At 38.5% G+C, this 16,916-nt stretch overlaps 1 protein-coding gene across 14 annotated transcripts in view; it reads right to left on the bottom strand.

Moving 5' to 3' along the window:
• Positions 1-16,916, bottom strand: part of ERC1 (ELKS/RAB6-interacting/CAST family member 1) — a 280,579-nt gene that overhangs the window by 256,099 nt on the left and 7,564 nt on the right. For all 14 annotated transcript variants that reach the window (XM_038153889.1, XM_038153893.1, XM_038153899.1 and 11 more), the window contains exon 2: positions 13,368-14,201. In XM_038153889.1, coding sequence (XP_038009817.1) covers positions 13,368-14,036 — 669 coding nt within the window. In that variant the 5' untranslated portion in view covers positions 14,037-14,201. The remainder of the gene's footprint in view (positions 1-13,367; positions 14,202-16,916) is intronic.

Here is a 16,916-nt window from a genome sequence, read left to right as displayed (position 1 = left end):
GTTCAGGACTTCCTAATATTTGGGTTGACTCATACTGAATTGATCCTATTTACCATATGCTGAATTTGTGCTTGCATTATTACAACACCAACTGCAAACTCCTTTGGTGCAAAGATTGATGGTTACTAAAAGAGAAAAAAAACCTGTGGAGATGTTAATTACTGATACTTCTCAATGGATCTGGAATTTTACTGCAGAAAAGAATGATTGGGAATGAGCACAAAACCGAGATTAGTGGGGAAACACAATTAAGACAACAGCTAAATGTTTTTTCCAGAGAGTTTCTGTCAGGTGCTGATTGTCAGTTTGGTTTATTTCCCTACAGCTTATGATATCCACTCTCTTTTGTTGCTGATCTGCCTGTTGGGCAGTCAGAAGATGCACAAATAATTTGTTACGATGAAGTCAACATAAAACTGTGTTTTGAATATCAGATATTATAGGAACTCCATAAAAACCAGGGCCCTTCTTGTTTCCATGTTAGCCATGCAAACAAGTAGCTTAGACACATAATCAGTGTGTGCCTTAGGGCATAACCTGTTGCACAAAACTGAACTTGTGCAATTTAAATGATTCCAACATCAAAAATGACAAAACCAATTATGCTACTCATCTCCCAACAGCCAGCCCAGTGCTGAAGGGCAAAAAGAAAGGAAATGTGCTTAAGCAAGAGGAAACCAGCCCAAAAGAGTACAAGAGATGAATTTATTTGGGAAGAAAAAATATCCATTTTAGCTACAAATTAAATATTGTACATAAGGGAACAATAATTTACTTCTAATAAAAATGCTTCTCTAATACATTATACTTCATGTATGAGATAGATAAGCTCCTATCATCTTGATTTAATAGCACCTGTTCGAAGTGTTGTTAAAGGTATTGGTTAATAGCACCTCTTAATGACAAAAATCCTGATGTGATAGACAAAAGCTCTGAAAATAACTGAGATGCTAATGCAGAGCATGTTAGCACAGGTTAAAAGGGAGCAGGTTTCCTACTGGAAACTAAATCTCTTTATGACATTTACAACAATTCTGTAACTTGGAAGCACTAACACACTGTCCTTCATTACTTGTAATTCAGGTTTATCATGCAGTGTACAAGGGATGCAAAGTATCAGTTATACCTGGCAGAACCTCAGCCAGTTACTTTTGAACTGAGATCATAAACCACCAAAATCATGTAGTCATATTCTGCCTTTTCAATTACAAAATACTTTAACAGTCACTCTGCTGTGTGCAAATCTCCCCAATCCACTCCAGAAAGTGACTTTCATAAATTAAGGGCAGCCTTTTTACCAGGCCTTTCATCACTCCAAAAACGTGAAGACTAAAATGAAATCATTCACATGGTAACAAGTTTTGCAAGTTAAATACCACTGCTGTTTGCAATATATATAAATATGAATAAAGAGGTAGGCATCACTGATTTTCATAGCTTAAAGAACAACAAAAGGATCCTGGCTGAACAGAAGATTAAAAGCAGAAATACCATCCAGTGAGAATTAAAAAAAAAAAAAATTTGAAGAAAAATATAGCATCTCCCCCTTAAAATGAAAAAGCACTGACAATGTAAAAACATTGAGCTAAAATACCCCATTTTTATGAAAAAAATATTACTTCTGCCTTTTTGTAGTGAAGTCTGCTATTCATTAAGTTCTACTGGACAGAGTAGAATTTCAGAAATTTAAGTGCTCAGTTTCAGCTATGTATAAGCCTGTATAGCATACTGACCTTCTTCTTGTTGGTACATTACTAAAATTAGTGCTTTCACTCAAGTATTAATCAGCACAATTATATGCAGTGCATATGAAGGTGTCACACCATACACTGCTGTCTGCCTTTAATAATCAGGTCTTGCTGCACCAAATCACCTGCTAACAAGCTCAACCTGTGAAGTACTGATCTACTTTTCCCAGATCAATCTTCAAAGACTGTCTAGCATTCAGCAATTCACAAAGAAACATTAACAACTGTATTAAGTATAAAAGAAAGGGAATTAATGATTTCGTCCACAAATTCCCAGACTTTCAAATTAAAGAAGCTCAACGTGAAACACTAGAAAAAGTTAATTAACAAAAAAGCAATGCTAAATATAAATAAATGACAATTCTCACACAGTCAGAAAGGAGACAGACCTTAGGCCTCTCAAAGGAACACAGATGTGAGCTAATTCAACCAAATGCAAAGGAGGAGAGGAAGAATTTTTTTTAATATGTACCCACTAAATGAATTCTGCATTGAGAAAACACAGCATGCAGTTTTAGAAGGCAAGTCTTGAATGCATTCCCAGCTTTAGCAGAAAAATAAAGAAAAAAAGCTTTTCCTGGATAGAAACTGTAACTTGGAACCCTCTTTAAGTCCCAAACATTGGATTTTGAACCTTACTCATGGAAGATGGAGGAGAGAGAACATAACTTAGCAGTACAACCACTCGCTCAACTGTTGTATGCTAAGTGCAAAGCACAACTTTGAAGTAAATTGTAAACATATTTAGGGCCTTACAACCAAGAACCAACCAAAAAGATGGGTATTGTAAAAGCAATTTGAAGGTATACAATTTCCAATTAAAATGGCTTACAAAGGACTAATTAGTCGAGGAACTAGTATAATGACCTCACTAGGATGTTACACAACAGCAAAAAGTATTATAAATCGTAACCTGAGTGCACACAGCAGTACCCACACCTACTTGCAAGTCTTTGGTCAAGCAGGTGCACAGAGCTTCTCACAAATCCTGGCCAAAACATGCTTTTTAAAATTTTTCTGTCATTCTCTCAAAACCATCTGATAGTTCACACCAAAATTAAATCCATGTTAAGAAAAATCAGTATTACTTGTTTTATTGCAAGGTGGTTTTTCAGTTTCCCTCCCCCAAAATAAATCACTGCAGATAATTCCACATTTTGGAACATTCCAGTCATAGTGAAGTGATGAGAAAGTCTAAACACATCCCTGCAAAGAGGATCATAAAATGGCTGAGTTAATTTTCCTTCGCCCATAAAAAGTGCTGTTGACTGCACATATAGAGCACATTATTTACTTTCTCATATGAAAGTATACCTATGGTTTCTTAGAGAGGTCCCTCCTTTGAGTAACTAGGCTCTCAGCTCTATTAAAATGGTTACACATTAACAGGCTCACAAATGCATGGCCAAACCTGACCCATCAGACACCAGCTGAGGGGGAAAAAAAGATTTAAATGCTGTCCTCAAATCAAAGTTTCCACAAACAGAATAATTCAACTTTACTCAACAGATTCAGAAGCTGATGAAGACTGGGAAATTCCTCAAAAAAAAAAAAAAAAGGCACACCTATGGTTGTGACCATAGGTGTTGTGACCATAGGCCTTTTGTACAACTACTTTGGATAAATTATTAATCCTCACAAGCAACAACATCTGTTAAAATTAACTTATGCGCAAACCGAAGGAAGATTTCAGAAAAGTACATAAATGTGTTATGCTAATGGAAGTCAAGCCAAAATATGCCACAGTTGATGAGATCAAAAAATTATCTAGCTTTTTACCTCTGTCCTCTCCCAAAATTTTTCTCTCCCTTCTCATCAGGGTTCCTGAGTATCGTAGAAACAGGCGACTCCCCAGCTGGGGAATAATGTGCTCTGACTCCATGATTCAGAAGGCTGAACAATTGCTTTATTGAGCTATACTATATTACACTAACACTATATTATAACTATACTATTGAATACTAAAGAAAAACCCATGACTGTCTTGAGACAGCCAGGACACAGCTTTGACCCAAATGGTCAAGAAATCAAACAACCTTCACCGGTGTCCAATTAACAAATCACTTTGGGTAAACAATCTCCATAACACATTCCACATGTGCAAAACAACAGGAGCAGCAAGTAGAGATAAGAATTGTTTTCTCTTCTTCTCTGAGCTTCGCACTGCCTTCCCCAGGAAAAATCCTTGGGAAACTTGTGCCTGCTGCTCTCTGTGAAGAGAGCTGTGGCCACAACTGAGCTGCACAATCACAAAAACACTGGCATATTGGTATTTAACTAAGCTGTACCTAGTAATCACAACACTGCCATTTGCACTCCCAAACTGAGCAGAGATGAATAATGAATCACTGAAGACTTTTACTCTGCACATTTACCCAACTGAGGGAAATAAGGCAGTTACTTCCTAAGTCTCCAGCACAGGGCACAGTATTTCCTAACAACCTATTTTAAAGCCTTTATTCTGCATGTTCTTTCTGCCCATTTCCTTTTTCCAGCATTATTCTGAGATCCATCATTTCACCTATTAGCACTAATTCTCAGCCTAAAGCTTTTGTCATCCTCTTCATGGATGTCCTTCTTTCAGCCAACAAGGAAACACTGAAACCTCTTGCCACAGAAGCCAAAAACACTTTCAGAGCTTCATGTAAATTTTTAGTCAATGCCAAATACAAAACTATGACCACTCTTAAAGAGCATCTATCTTTCTCATCAATCAACTGCTTCTGTGGATCAGATCCAAGGCATTAATTGACTATGGAGGAGTAGTATCTTCCACAGGGACATTTTTTTTTCCAAACAGGTTGGTGTTTCTTAGCTGTGTTGATTTTGACATTTATAACATTTTAAGAGCTTTGGTATGATACCCTGAATCCTTTAGCAAATCAAATGTTTACTTTTAAATGTTCCCATGTCTCCAAAGAGAAAAAGACATAAGATCAGCCTTGTAGAAGCTTCTGGCTGTGAGATCAGATGCTGCAATAGGCTGTGTGGGTAGCTCTAGCAAAGAAAGCTCCACTTATCTCAAGTTACTTTTGCTGCCTCATAGTTTATTTCTGTTCATCCAAGAACTAATACCCACTTATAACATGTCTGATGAAGTCGAGTGAATTATGCCAATAGTAACATTAAAAAAAAACAAAACAAGTCTAACAACAGGTTAAGCCTGAGACAAGAACCTGTAGGTTGCTCAAAGACTATATGCTACAACACAAATGTTCAGAAAGCTTTTCCCTCCCCTCAGACAAAAATAAGTATTTGTTGTCTGAGACATGATTACACTAAAAATCAGACCACTACTCAATTTCATGATTCCTGTAAGGACAAAAAATATATATGCCTCATCTCACTGCATTAAAAAGCATAGGATTTGTGTGGTGGTGTACTACATACATATTACATATATTAAAAACATATATTAATGCCAGGAGCAATCAACTACTATGGAAGAAACAGATCCTGTACAAAGTACCTGAAGAAATAAGATTTTAATTTCTGAAATATGGCACTTTATGTGCTGTTTGTTTTAATCTCAGAAACAAGTGACAAGAAGCACCAGAAGAAGTGCATGGCCTTGCATTCTTTGGAATCCACATCCACATACAATTAGAAGACCATCTGTTCACAAAGTTGAACCACCCAAGGTAGCTGGTACCTGATCATTTGATAAGAAAGATCAAACAAATCCATAAAGTCAATGTCAAGCCTGCTGTCTGGTGTGCAAGGCTGCATCTGTGAAATGTTTTAGGCAGTGGAAGACTCTTCAGTGAAGTGCCTGCTCCTGCACAGTGCTGCTCATGAGAACTCAAGGACACCGTACGTATAGGCCAGGAAAACATGCATTTGATACAGATACCAGTGAGGCTTAATTCTGGACTACCATTTATTGCTTGCTGTCACTCTGCTTCTCTCTCCAGCTCACTCAAGCAAGGGATGGAGGAGGAGAATGGAAGAAGCAGGAGGGGGTGCCAGTGCAGAAACAGAAATGTGTACACACTACAGAACCTGATTACAATGCAGATATCACAGAGGAACAGGCATTAAACAAAGCACCTAAAGTAAAATTTATCCCCAAAGCATTGAAAAATATCTTTTTCCCAGGCAGCTGATCTCCATCACTTCCCTCCTCCCTCAATAAAAGCGCATTTTGTGTTACACCTGAAATGCAAAAAGTCATCACCCCACCACATGGTGTTATTTTGAGTGTTTGCAATGAACTGCCCAAGATGGTTAGAAATCTACACACTGCCTTCAAATTAATTTTGATGTTGTGAAATCAAATTCTGGAAAAACCTAACTGCCTCCAGCCAGTTGCTCACCCTTGTTGTCTTATACTGTTCATGTTCCAAAATGAATGAGTGATAACACTCATTAGATTTTAAAAGCAGTCCTTAACAGGAATTGCATGCAGCACAGAGCAGCAAGGACTACATTTTTCCCTGTTTTAAGGGGATCCTGGACCACTAGCTCCCACCCAGAGACAAGCAAAAGCAGCCCACTGCTCACACACTTTATTCATTTAAATAGCAACAGGAATAGAATAATTTTAAAACCTTGTATACAGCTCAAGAAACAGCTTAAAAGCAACAAGTTCTTCAAGGTTTACTGATGATTGTACATTACTTAGCATTCCAGTTTACAAACCAAGTTGCTAAAATTAAACTGAAGAAGGCAGTCACATGATATTTATTCCTGTCACTGTTACCCATAAGTTTAACTCCCCTGATTTCTAAAGCAATGATCACTAGAAAAAGCCATCATGGTGTTCTGTGCCAGTATTTTGGCATCTGATCATGCTCATTTTGGGGAGCATGCAAGTATAACAAGATTATTTCATGCTTTTGGGGGGCTGGGGATTCTTTTTTTGATTGGTTGGTTTTGGAGTTTGATTTGGGTTTTTTTTGGGGGGGGGGTTAGTTTGTTTAGGGTGTTGTGGGTTGCTTTTTCTCTAAAGAATACAGTCTCTTCCTAGGGTGAATCCCTAAGAAGGCTTTTTTAATGAAGGCCAACTGATAAAAAATTGGATTATCACAAGATCTCTTCAAATACTGATCTAGATATTGACAGATTCTTCCATTCTTTTCTTTATGGTTTAAATGTCAATACTGCCTTAGCAATTGCAAAACACATTGTATATTGGAGTGCTTCAATCTCCCCCAAATAGCACAGAAGTTTTCAGTGTTATTAACAGGGAAAGGCTATTAATAGGGAAAAAAAAGTAAAGTTCTCTCAGGATATTTAATACTCTTTGGAAGCAAAATCATCACTAAATCAAGGAGGGTTTTTTTGTGATTTACAAAGATCTCTCGGTTCCAATGGCACTTTGCAAAACCTTGAGTTGCTACCTGCTTCTCAAGGCTGCCAATATAACCAAGCACCCCCTTCTGCTTCACAGTCCAAGGTGACGCTACTGCAAGCACTAAACAAATCACTTAGACAGAACAACTGGTATCACCACAGAAGGAAGCTAAATACACTTTGTCCTTGTATTTTTTTCCACTACAGATGGTGACTCTGACCTTTCCAAGAGAACCAGTATCAATCTGAAAATAATATGCAAAAACACAATTATGAAGACCTTGTGGGTTATGAAAGTAAGTTTTGCTGAAAGGACTTTCTTTTCAAGGTCTACTGCTTGTTATCTTCAGACAAAAAATGGAGCTATAATTATGATCCACTACATTTAACAGATGCAGCCATTTTTCTGTGTGTTCAACAGATTATGTCAAAAACTATACAGAAGAACTACAAAGCATTATCCATTCAAGGAAAAAAAGTGTAATCCTCAAATAGCTATGCTACCTGCTGGCAAACAGCTGTAATCTGATTTCTTTCAAGGATCTCAAATCACCACTCAAAACACTGCTGTTTCATTATGTCCCCTAAACACGAGTGTAAACAGAAAATATATTCAAAGGAGTTCTGTACTGGAACATCTCGAGCGCTAACAAGTTTATTCCCTTATTCCTCTTGTGCCAGCTGAGCCTGAAGTGTCATTTCACAATGTTTTTTTTTCTTCAATTACTAGTTCAGATACCTGACATGACTGCTCTTATCAAACACACTTACTATTTTCAGAGTACAGAAATATCCCCTCTAAACTCTTTTGGTCTCTAGCTTTTATCTCAAAGCACACATATACACAAATATTTATTCTAAATACAGAAGTTCCTCTGCCTTACTCATGTCTTAAGAATTAAATGGACTGTTAACTGTATCCTAGAAATCTATTTTGCTGAAAAAAACCTCTTCATTCCAACTAACAGTTTAGTTAGAGTGGCCCACTCTGTTGACCATCTTCATATCTCTGAGGCTTCCTAGTATTAACAAATTGAAAAGAGTTTTAAAAAGCTCTATTTCAGTTTTTGGTCCTGGAGGCGCACCTGAAAGATGGACATAGACCAGCACAACTACAACCTTTTTTCCATGGCCTGGCAGTTCCACCTAAGTGCTTCTCTCCTTTCTACTTAAATCGATACCAGGTAGAATAAGGCCAACACGTGGTGGATTTGGCATTGTAAAGCTGTAACATCAGCAGAAATTACCCGTAATGCAGGAGCACCTCTGCACTACTGCCATCATCTATCATTGTTAAATGCTCAATGGGTGAGTAAGAAAGAGGAAGCCTTACACAGTTTCAAGCTACCTAGTTCATATTTTAGAAAGGAAGAACACTTAAGGGAAAAAATTACTGACTCAAACACCATAAATAGAGCAGTACTGAGAAGAACATAGGCTTCTGGAGAAACACAGCATTACAGACAAGACCTTTCAGGAATATAAACATTAAATGGCGGAATAACACACTGCCACCCTAGTTAGGAGTCTAATATCTGAACGGACTCAATACGTATTAGAGAAAGAATTATAGCAGAGAGTCTGCTCTAAGTTCTGCAGAATTTGAAGTAATCCCTGCTCTGGCTTAACAGCAAAAAAAGCACAGTTCAACTACTGAGTTCAACAGCACCACTGACGTCACCTGTTTTATTCCAAGCTGCTTTTAAGTTGGTAGTATTTCCCCTTGTATGTTTAATGGATCAAGTAGAGAGCAGTTGTTCAGCCTGTGCCACTGCTCAAAACAACACAAGGTATTAGATCCTACCTCAAGAGGAAACACGGGACAAAAGGAGCCCTGGGGAATATAGATAACCACAAAATGTCTAGTTTTATTTCCTTAAAGAATTGGAAAAAAAGACAGAACACAGGGTGTTCTCTTGGGTGATCACACGACAATTTCTGAGGTCATTATGAAGTGCTGCAACTTGATAAATGCTTCAGATACCAAGCACTCTTGAGGAGGCAGTTTTGAGTTATTCTGAAAGAGAACTGAATTATAATTTCATGCTGCAGCTGGGGAAAGACAGAAGGAACCTTAAAGCTGGCAGAAATCTAAAGAGCCAACAGGCTTCTGCCATTGAAGGAATTATTTAAATGCAATGCTCTGGGATACAGAGAATGCCTTTAAGCAATGCCGATGGAACTATATATTGCACAATTAAACACCCAGAATGGAAGAAAGCTTCTTTTCTATCATTGAATAACCAGCTCAGGAATGCGGCTAGTAATAGAATGGCACAGCACTAAGACATATCAAAATTTTTTTTAATACATAATTGGAAAAAAAAATAAACCAATGAAGAAGTGAGAATCAATCTGATTTTCAGAGAAAGAATGTACTCATTAGAAGCTCAGACAGTCTCGTAACAGCAGCACCCAATGGATTTAAGAGGTTAACACATGGACAACTACACTTTTGAAAGTGAGATGCTCATTACACACTACTAAGAAATGGAAAATACTTCTGACTCTGGGGAACAGCTGGTGAAATGCTGGAATACATCCATCACAATAAGGTACAATCTTCTTCAAGTGCTTACCCCAAGCCAGGTGAAACGCCTTTCAGAAATATTTTCTTGGTTAAACTCTCTGACTTAGACATCCAAGGTCTCTAACCACAAAAAGACCACAGAAATGCATCAAAGTAAAAAGATGTTTTCAGCAGCACCACACTATTTTAGCTGAAACATAAATCTGATCTTAAATGTAGATCAGTAAAATGTGGAAATTTCAGTGCAGGGCGTTAGACATCAAACTTGCATTGCACTACTTATTTTAAGGCACAATCACCTTGTCATAAGCAAGTTTCAACGGAGAGGAACTCCTCTGTCCTTGAGTTTCACATCACCCCACCACTGCCCAGCTTCTAGGCAAATTATTTCTGTCGTGGTGCAAAACATACTCACTGTCTTTCCTTCCCTCTTCTGGCTTCTGATGAAGAGGTTTCCAGGGAAGCTTTAAACCACACACACTTTAAAAAAATATTTTTAAACTCAGAAAAATACAGCTCCCACTAAAGCATTTAGAGGAGAGTGACACCATGCCAAAACAAAGCTCCTGTTTACTGGTTTCATCAATTTCTCCTTGAATATGCATGGGTTTGCATAACTGAGCAATCATTTGCACTTTCCTCTGGGTTTCTTGGGAAGAATGACTGGTAAAATCATCCACACTGCACTGAAAACTGTCGTGTTTTTCCAAGAATCTGTGTTAACTATAGGAATACTTTCCATGTTTACTTTTGAGCTCTTCAAAGTGATCTGTCAGTGACATTCCCCATTTATGTAAAGAAATTATTTTCTGTGTCTTCAGGATCAGTAACAAAGGATGAAAATAAAGCTCCACGCTGCAGCATTTGCTCAGAGCATCTGATGAATCCAGCTGTGCTGCACCACATCTGGGGAAAAGACCACAGCTGGGCAAGACTGCAGGACTGCCCACCCAGGTGAGAGCCACAGAGAGAGCGTGTGCATGGCATGCTCAGGATTATATCTGAGACAGCCCTCCTGCCTGGTGCCCTCGGAGGACAGCCAAAAGGCTGTGACTGCCCCAGGACAGGCAGCGTGCTCTTTAATCTCCCCACTCATTCTGAGCTTTACTGAACCTGGAAAACGTCCTGGAAATCAATAAGCAATACATTTATTTGTACAGGAGACCGGAAAGAAAACTCAAAGACACCGAGATGCGTTTACTCATAGAAGGCTGAGGTAGCAATCAAGCAGGGCTCACATTTTCAGGTACTTTTAAGAACTCCCAAACCCAAGGGGCAATTCAATCACTCAAGCTGAGGTGACAAGAACAGCAATACAATCAGGGACAATCAAGTGTGTGTAGAAGAATAAAGAGCCATGACCACAGGAAAGATTGAGATGACTATCAGATAATGGTATGAGTCAGCCAGCACCTTGGCTCCAAGAGTTGAGTCGATTTTTAACAATACAACTGGTCTGAGATAAACTTGATATAAAGCACAAGTCTTACACGTGCAAGAAGTCTTTTTGAAAAGTGGTGTGCTGAAATACCCATAATTAAGTCTAAAACTCCAGTTCCTGCAATTATACTGGAACTCATTTTAAAAGGAGGCTGAAGAGGTAATGAAGATATTTTCTGGTCCCCCAACACATCTGGGAAATTCCTTGTTCAGAATCTAAACAGAGAAGTCTGTTTAATTAGAGAAAATCCTATTAAACTGATCTTCCACGTGAAGGGCTGAAGTGACCAACTCCAAAAGGGTATAAAAGACACACTAAATTCAGAATTTAATTAGAACACACTGTTAGCTAACTATAATCTATTAATTAGCATTCTTAGTTTTTACAGCTCAATGCAATAATACCCATTTACTTTTAAATTGCACCCTTCTTACTTCTGGACCAAAGTTATACAATTCTACCAGTGTGGTAGTAATTACAGTGATTGCCTAGAGAACAGCAGCCTAGAAATATCTGTAAATGTTTAATTAAGGGATAAAGGAAAGAAAAAAAAAATCTAATATAGAGAAATCACTATTCTCTACTGTATTCATATTTAGTAATTGTTTAATCCATTCTAAATCACGTATTCATGGCATTTTTCTTGCAAGATTTCCAAAGTATCCTCAAATGTCAAAATTTATTTCAGAAAAAAATGTTATTGTATTCCAAGACAGTCTCTTCAATATCAAAACAGGGCCAAAAATGAGAAGAATTTAAGAATTAAAAGACTTACCTGCAACTGAAATACAAAGAACACCAGAGAAGTTGAGTGATTGGTATTCCAGATATTTGTTATCCTGGTACTGCACCACTGTAACTAAAATTTTCATTACATGACTGCTTCTAAAGAATTCCTACCTTCGCAAGAAAAATTTTACTTCAGGTTTTCTGCATTCCAAGATGACATAAGTAAATGAAGACAAAGTGTCACAGACCTTAACAAGTCCCATGTTGTGATACTCACCATTTGGTAAGAATACAGCTATAAAGGTAAATGACACGTTCATTAAATGATTTCATACTCTCTCAGGCAAAGCAACTTACTTTCTTCAACTCAAGCTCTTTAAAAAGGGAAAAGAAAACTGCAGACAGGTTCAGTGTAGTTGACTAATCCCTAACCAAAAGTAATTTACTATTTAAGACAGGCTACCTGAAAGCAGAGTACAACAAGCAGTACCCTTTTCCTCCAGCATTTCCCTCTCTCCTTCACCTTGTAAAGCAATCTTACAGAAAGCATTGCCTAAAATAGCACCTATACCTTAAAAGCTACAAGAACATGGTCACATTTGAATTATGGAAACTTTCATTAAACGTGCTTGGATACTTCAAAAGCTCAGTAGGGAAAGTAATTTTGTCATGATGAAAGCTGACTTACATTTCAGGGAACTTTTGGAGTTGGACACTGGGTCTGTTTTCCATAAGAATAGTGAGGTTTTTTTACCTGATAGTCCAGAGAGGTGCTGAACCCACATTTGGCCAGAAACAACTAAACAGGAGGACACTCAGTCAAAGACAAATTTACTTCATGACTAAGGAGCTCTAGGTGGGAGAACTTTAAGAAAGCTTTAAATCAGTAGAACTGACTCCAAAGACACCTCAATTTCAATCAGCCTCTGAATTTTATTTTAATTTGGAGATGCTTTTAAGATGCACAAGACCTAAGACCTAGACACCTGAGAATCTGTGTTCTTCTATTCTGTAACTGGCCAGACCACTACAAAAAAAAAAAAAAATACTGCAGGGTGCTTTAGGATTGTTGCATAACAAGATATGCACAGTTTATGAAAAAAAGAATAGCAAGCATATATTAAACAGTGTTATTTAAATGTAGCCAAGAAGAGAATTTATATCTGTTCGTGAAAACTGCAGGTCTGGACGTTTTAACTCAAAATACCAGTGAGTGTAACTTTGTTTCTAATGGCAATCTGTCAACATTCAGCAACAGTGCAGTTATACTGGGGGTCAGCAGTTAGTACATTCTGCATCTAAGAGAACACTTCAAGAGGTAAACAGCACAAAAATATTAATCATGAACAGAATAAATACTTCCAAAAGGAAACCAAGTGGTTACCATCAATCCTAGGGGAAAAATACACACGACACCCAAGGAAAAATGAGCACTCTAGGTAGTTTACAAGCCTGACAAGAAACATCTAAAAACGTGCTTGCAAGCTGAAAACACATCTTACCCACATCAATTACCCAAGAAAAGCACCAAGCTAATTTAGCTGCTTAAGTGCAACATGCAAGTTGATTAAAGCCATTTAATCATGCTACCACACTAACACAGCAGTGACATTAGATGACAAACCTGGTTTTCTTCTTGCAAAACTCTATATTGTTCCTTCCAAATGGTGATTTTTGAAGCTTCGTCCTTCCTCAGAGCTCTCTCCTTTTTGAGCTCAGGACTCCAGAAGGTCTTGATGCTGTTCATGGAAGAACTCAGCTTGCTTTCTTTCACCTCCACATCCTTGCGGAGCAGATCGTTTTCCCTCAGCACCTCCTTGAGCTGCGTCTGCAGGTCCATGATGGTGTTATCCCTGGCCTGGCGCAGCGAGTGAGGCACAGTGGATGCCATGCTCACCGGGGGGAGATGGTGCTCTCCAAACGCAATGGTATCACTGGCAACTCCACTAGTGGCAATGTTAGGGCTGCTGCCCATGGCAGTCATCCGAACACCGTAAGGCAGCCGCCCTCCCGACCGGCCCAAGGTCATGGTGCTCTTGGGGGTGTCTGCACCCACGTTCTCGTGGTCACTTAGGTACATAGGGCCAGACGTAGCATAAGCAGCATTTAAGGACTGAATGTTTTCCATAGAAAGGGTTTTCCCACTGCCACCCCCAGTAGTGCTGCCCGAGCCGCCTCCTGTGCTGTTGGTTCGCCGATGGCCCAGGCGAGGCGAGCGCGGCAGCCGCGGCGAGCGCCCCGGGCTCTGCGTGCTGGGCTCCACCTTGCCCACTGAGCGAGCACTTCCATACATGGTTAAGCTGGTGGGGTGAGGCAATCAGACAGGCAAAAATCAGGAACAAGAGAATTCCTGTTAAGCTCTTCAAGGGTTGTAAGTCAACTTAAGGCCAGTCACAACTTGTAACAGATCTGGTTGTCCATCTCTGAAGTCATGTGCTCACGGTGCTCAGGACCATATCTGTGTCAATAAGAATAACATATTAAATCTACATCAATAAAAATAACACATTAAATACCTAGTTTATATCCAAATGTTTGTCCCACATTAGAATCTATTCTCCTGTATTTACAGCTCTCCAGTATTTTTCAATTCCTCCTAATAATAAAAAGAAGTAATGTTTTATTTAAACCCTTATATTTGAACTTAAAAAGAAACTTATATTCTTGCTTTTCTATTGTTATATTATCACAGCAAAGAGGAAAGGAAAAGAGAATCCATCAATCTTCAAGCCGTAATTTTGCTGGCGATGACAAAACCCTTCAGATGTCATCTGATCTTTCTTCCTATTTCTAACTGGCTCTAATGCTTTACCTGTTACCTTTCTGAGTGAGAGAATCAAAATTCTAAAACCACTCAATAGTATACCTTTCCTTCAAACACTGCCAGCTTCCATAGGACAGTTTCTAAACCCTTGTGATGTGAAATCATCCTGCAATGGGAAGGCAGGACAGACTGAAATGACTCTGACCATGATCTCAACCAGAAGGCTCCTTAGCACTGCTGTCAGCCCCACTTCAAATGCAGAAGTCAGAACCCAAACTAACAATAATCATGAAATCATTACTGACCACACAACTTCAGCAAGCACAGATGCAAATCTGAAAGAGGAGCAATAACCCAAGAATGAGACCAACGAGGTTAAGAGGAGCAAAAGAATCACAGCTGCACTGAAAACTGGTTCTAGACCCTCATTTTCTCCCAAACTAAATGTAACTTATATCTTTGTTCAGGTTAAGAAAATATTTTTATTGAAATATACTTCTCAATAACCAGCTGAGATTAATGCCATTAAATATTTCAACAGCAGAGACCTCTTAAAACACAGAACAGTTTGACATCACCTTTTTGCTGTTCCTTCTCCCCTCTGCTTTTTCTTTAAATACAGACTCTGGTGGCATATGCAATAGAATTCCTTATTTTTGCAATGCAATATGATGCTGTAGAACAAGTACTGGCAGGAAACTCTAGCACAGGGACTCTGGGCTGGGATCAAGTCAATAGCCAAGATCTAGCAGGGAAGCAAAACAAGTAACTAAACTACTCCATTGTAAAAATTATCCCACTATACAGTTCTCACTTTTTTTCCTCCACTGTTTTTTTCCAGTGTAAACTATTTCATGTTACTGCTGGGCTCAACTGAAATCAAAACTAGAACACTGAAACATTCCTGATCCCATCAGATGAAAGAATACCAGCCAGTGTCCAAGGAGCAGCAGCATCTAATATATCCCAACATCTTGCCTTGCACACCAGCTCTCATCTACCTGCCCTTCTGCTCACAAGTCAGGTTTGCCAGATATTAGGAATTCATTTCTCCTAACCAGCATGTTTGTGAGATAATAACTGGGCAAACAGGTTAAAGATTAGGTTTAAAACAGGGATACACTTCCAAAAGAAATTGTAGAAACAGTGCAAGTGAGTGGAAGGAAGCGACCAAAAAATAATATTGCAAAAAATACTGGAAAAGGGTAGAAAGAAAAAAAAAGTAAAATCCAGGAAGGAAAGATAGAGCATTTTTTACCTTTCTGAATGAGTTAGTATAGGAAAAGATACAACAAGAAATAGTTTCAATATGTTTAGCCTAATCTTAAAGTTTAAATGGAAAACAAGGTCAGGGTAAGCCAGCGTTCTGTCAATTTTACACAATTTCAAAGGAGATACAATGGCATGAGGAATTTTACAAAGCTTATGGAAATTGATACTGTTTTGTGAGCAGTTCTCAAGATGTTCAAGAGCTCTCTCTGGTTTTTTTTTATTAAATGACAAGAAAAGCTAGCAACAATATTGCTACAGAATATTTTAGAGCATGAATACAAAGAGGAACCAGCCAAGATAAAACAGCCACCAGCACTAACTGAACTTATCTGCCAAAGCAACACCTACAGATGTATTTTTTAATACAAGTTACATTATTCTATTTCAACTACATATCCTTATGCAAAACAGTACAGAAATATAAACTGGGCAACAAAGTGTACTGTGTTACACTGAAGTTGCTTTAATAAGCAAGACACTGTGCCCCAGAACTAGAAGAAAAACACTTCTTCCAAACAGAAAGGCTATTTCAGACTAGCCTCACTGTTTGAGATATCAAAATGCTAAAAATGCTGCTGTGACACCACTCGAGCACTCAAAACAAGTCAGATATGATTTCTTAGACGCTGCATAAAGTACATTCCACTGAGAGCTTGCATTCATTAGGATTCTCCTGGAAATTAATCCAAATCACAGCACTTAATTCACTTGCTGAAAACTCCCCACAGTAAATCAGGGCAAACACTCATTAACAGCTTTAGATCAGTCTAAATTAAACCAAAAGATTTGAAACACCAAACTTTTGTGTGTTTCAGTTAAAGGACTTCATCCCAAAACCACTAAGTTTAAAATCTGCTGGAAGTACATCACTGTTGCACATAGAAGTATCACCTGGTAATGACCTTAGCCACACACCAGAGGAGCTCAAAAGGTTTTAGGTAATTTCTAAAGAGCTCCTCACCCTCAACATGGACAATGCCATGAAAAAGTGCCATGGAGAACCGCCTTCTCCTTGCATCAGCAAATATTTTGTTCAACTGAATACTTTCCAACAAATGGAAGTGGCTGCTATCCTTGAGAGAAAAGCAGCTCCCAGGCAGCAGAGAGGAGCTGGTACCTTTGCAGGTGCTGGGCAGG

The sequence above is a fragment of the Motacilla alba genome, chromosome 1A, assembly GCF_015832195.1.
Source record: "Motacilla alba alba isolate MOTALB_02 chromosome 1A, Motacilla_alba_V1.0_pri, whole genome shotgun sequence".
Classification (NCBI taxonomy): domain Eukaryota; kingdom Metazoa; phylum Chordata; class Aves; order Passeriformes; family Motacillidae; genus Motacilla; species Motacilla alba.
Note: the sequence above shows the minus strand (reverse complement) of the source record. Positions and strands in the feature narration are given on the sequence as shown.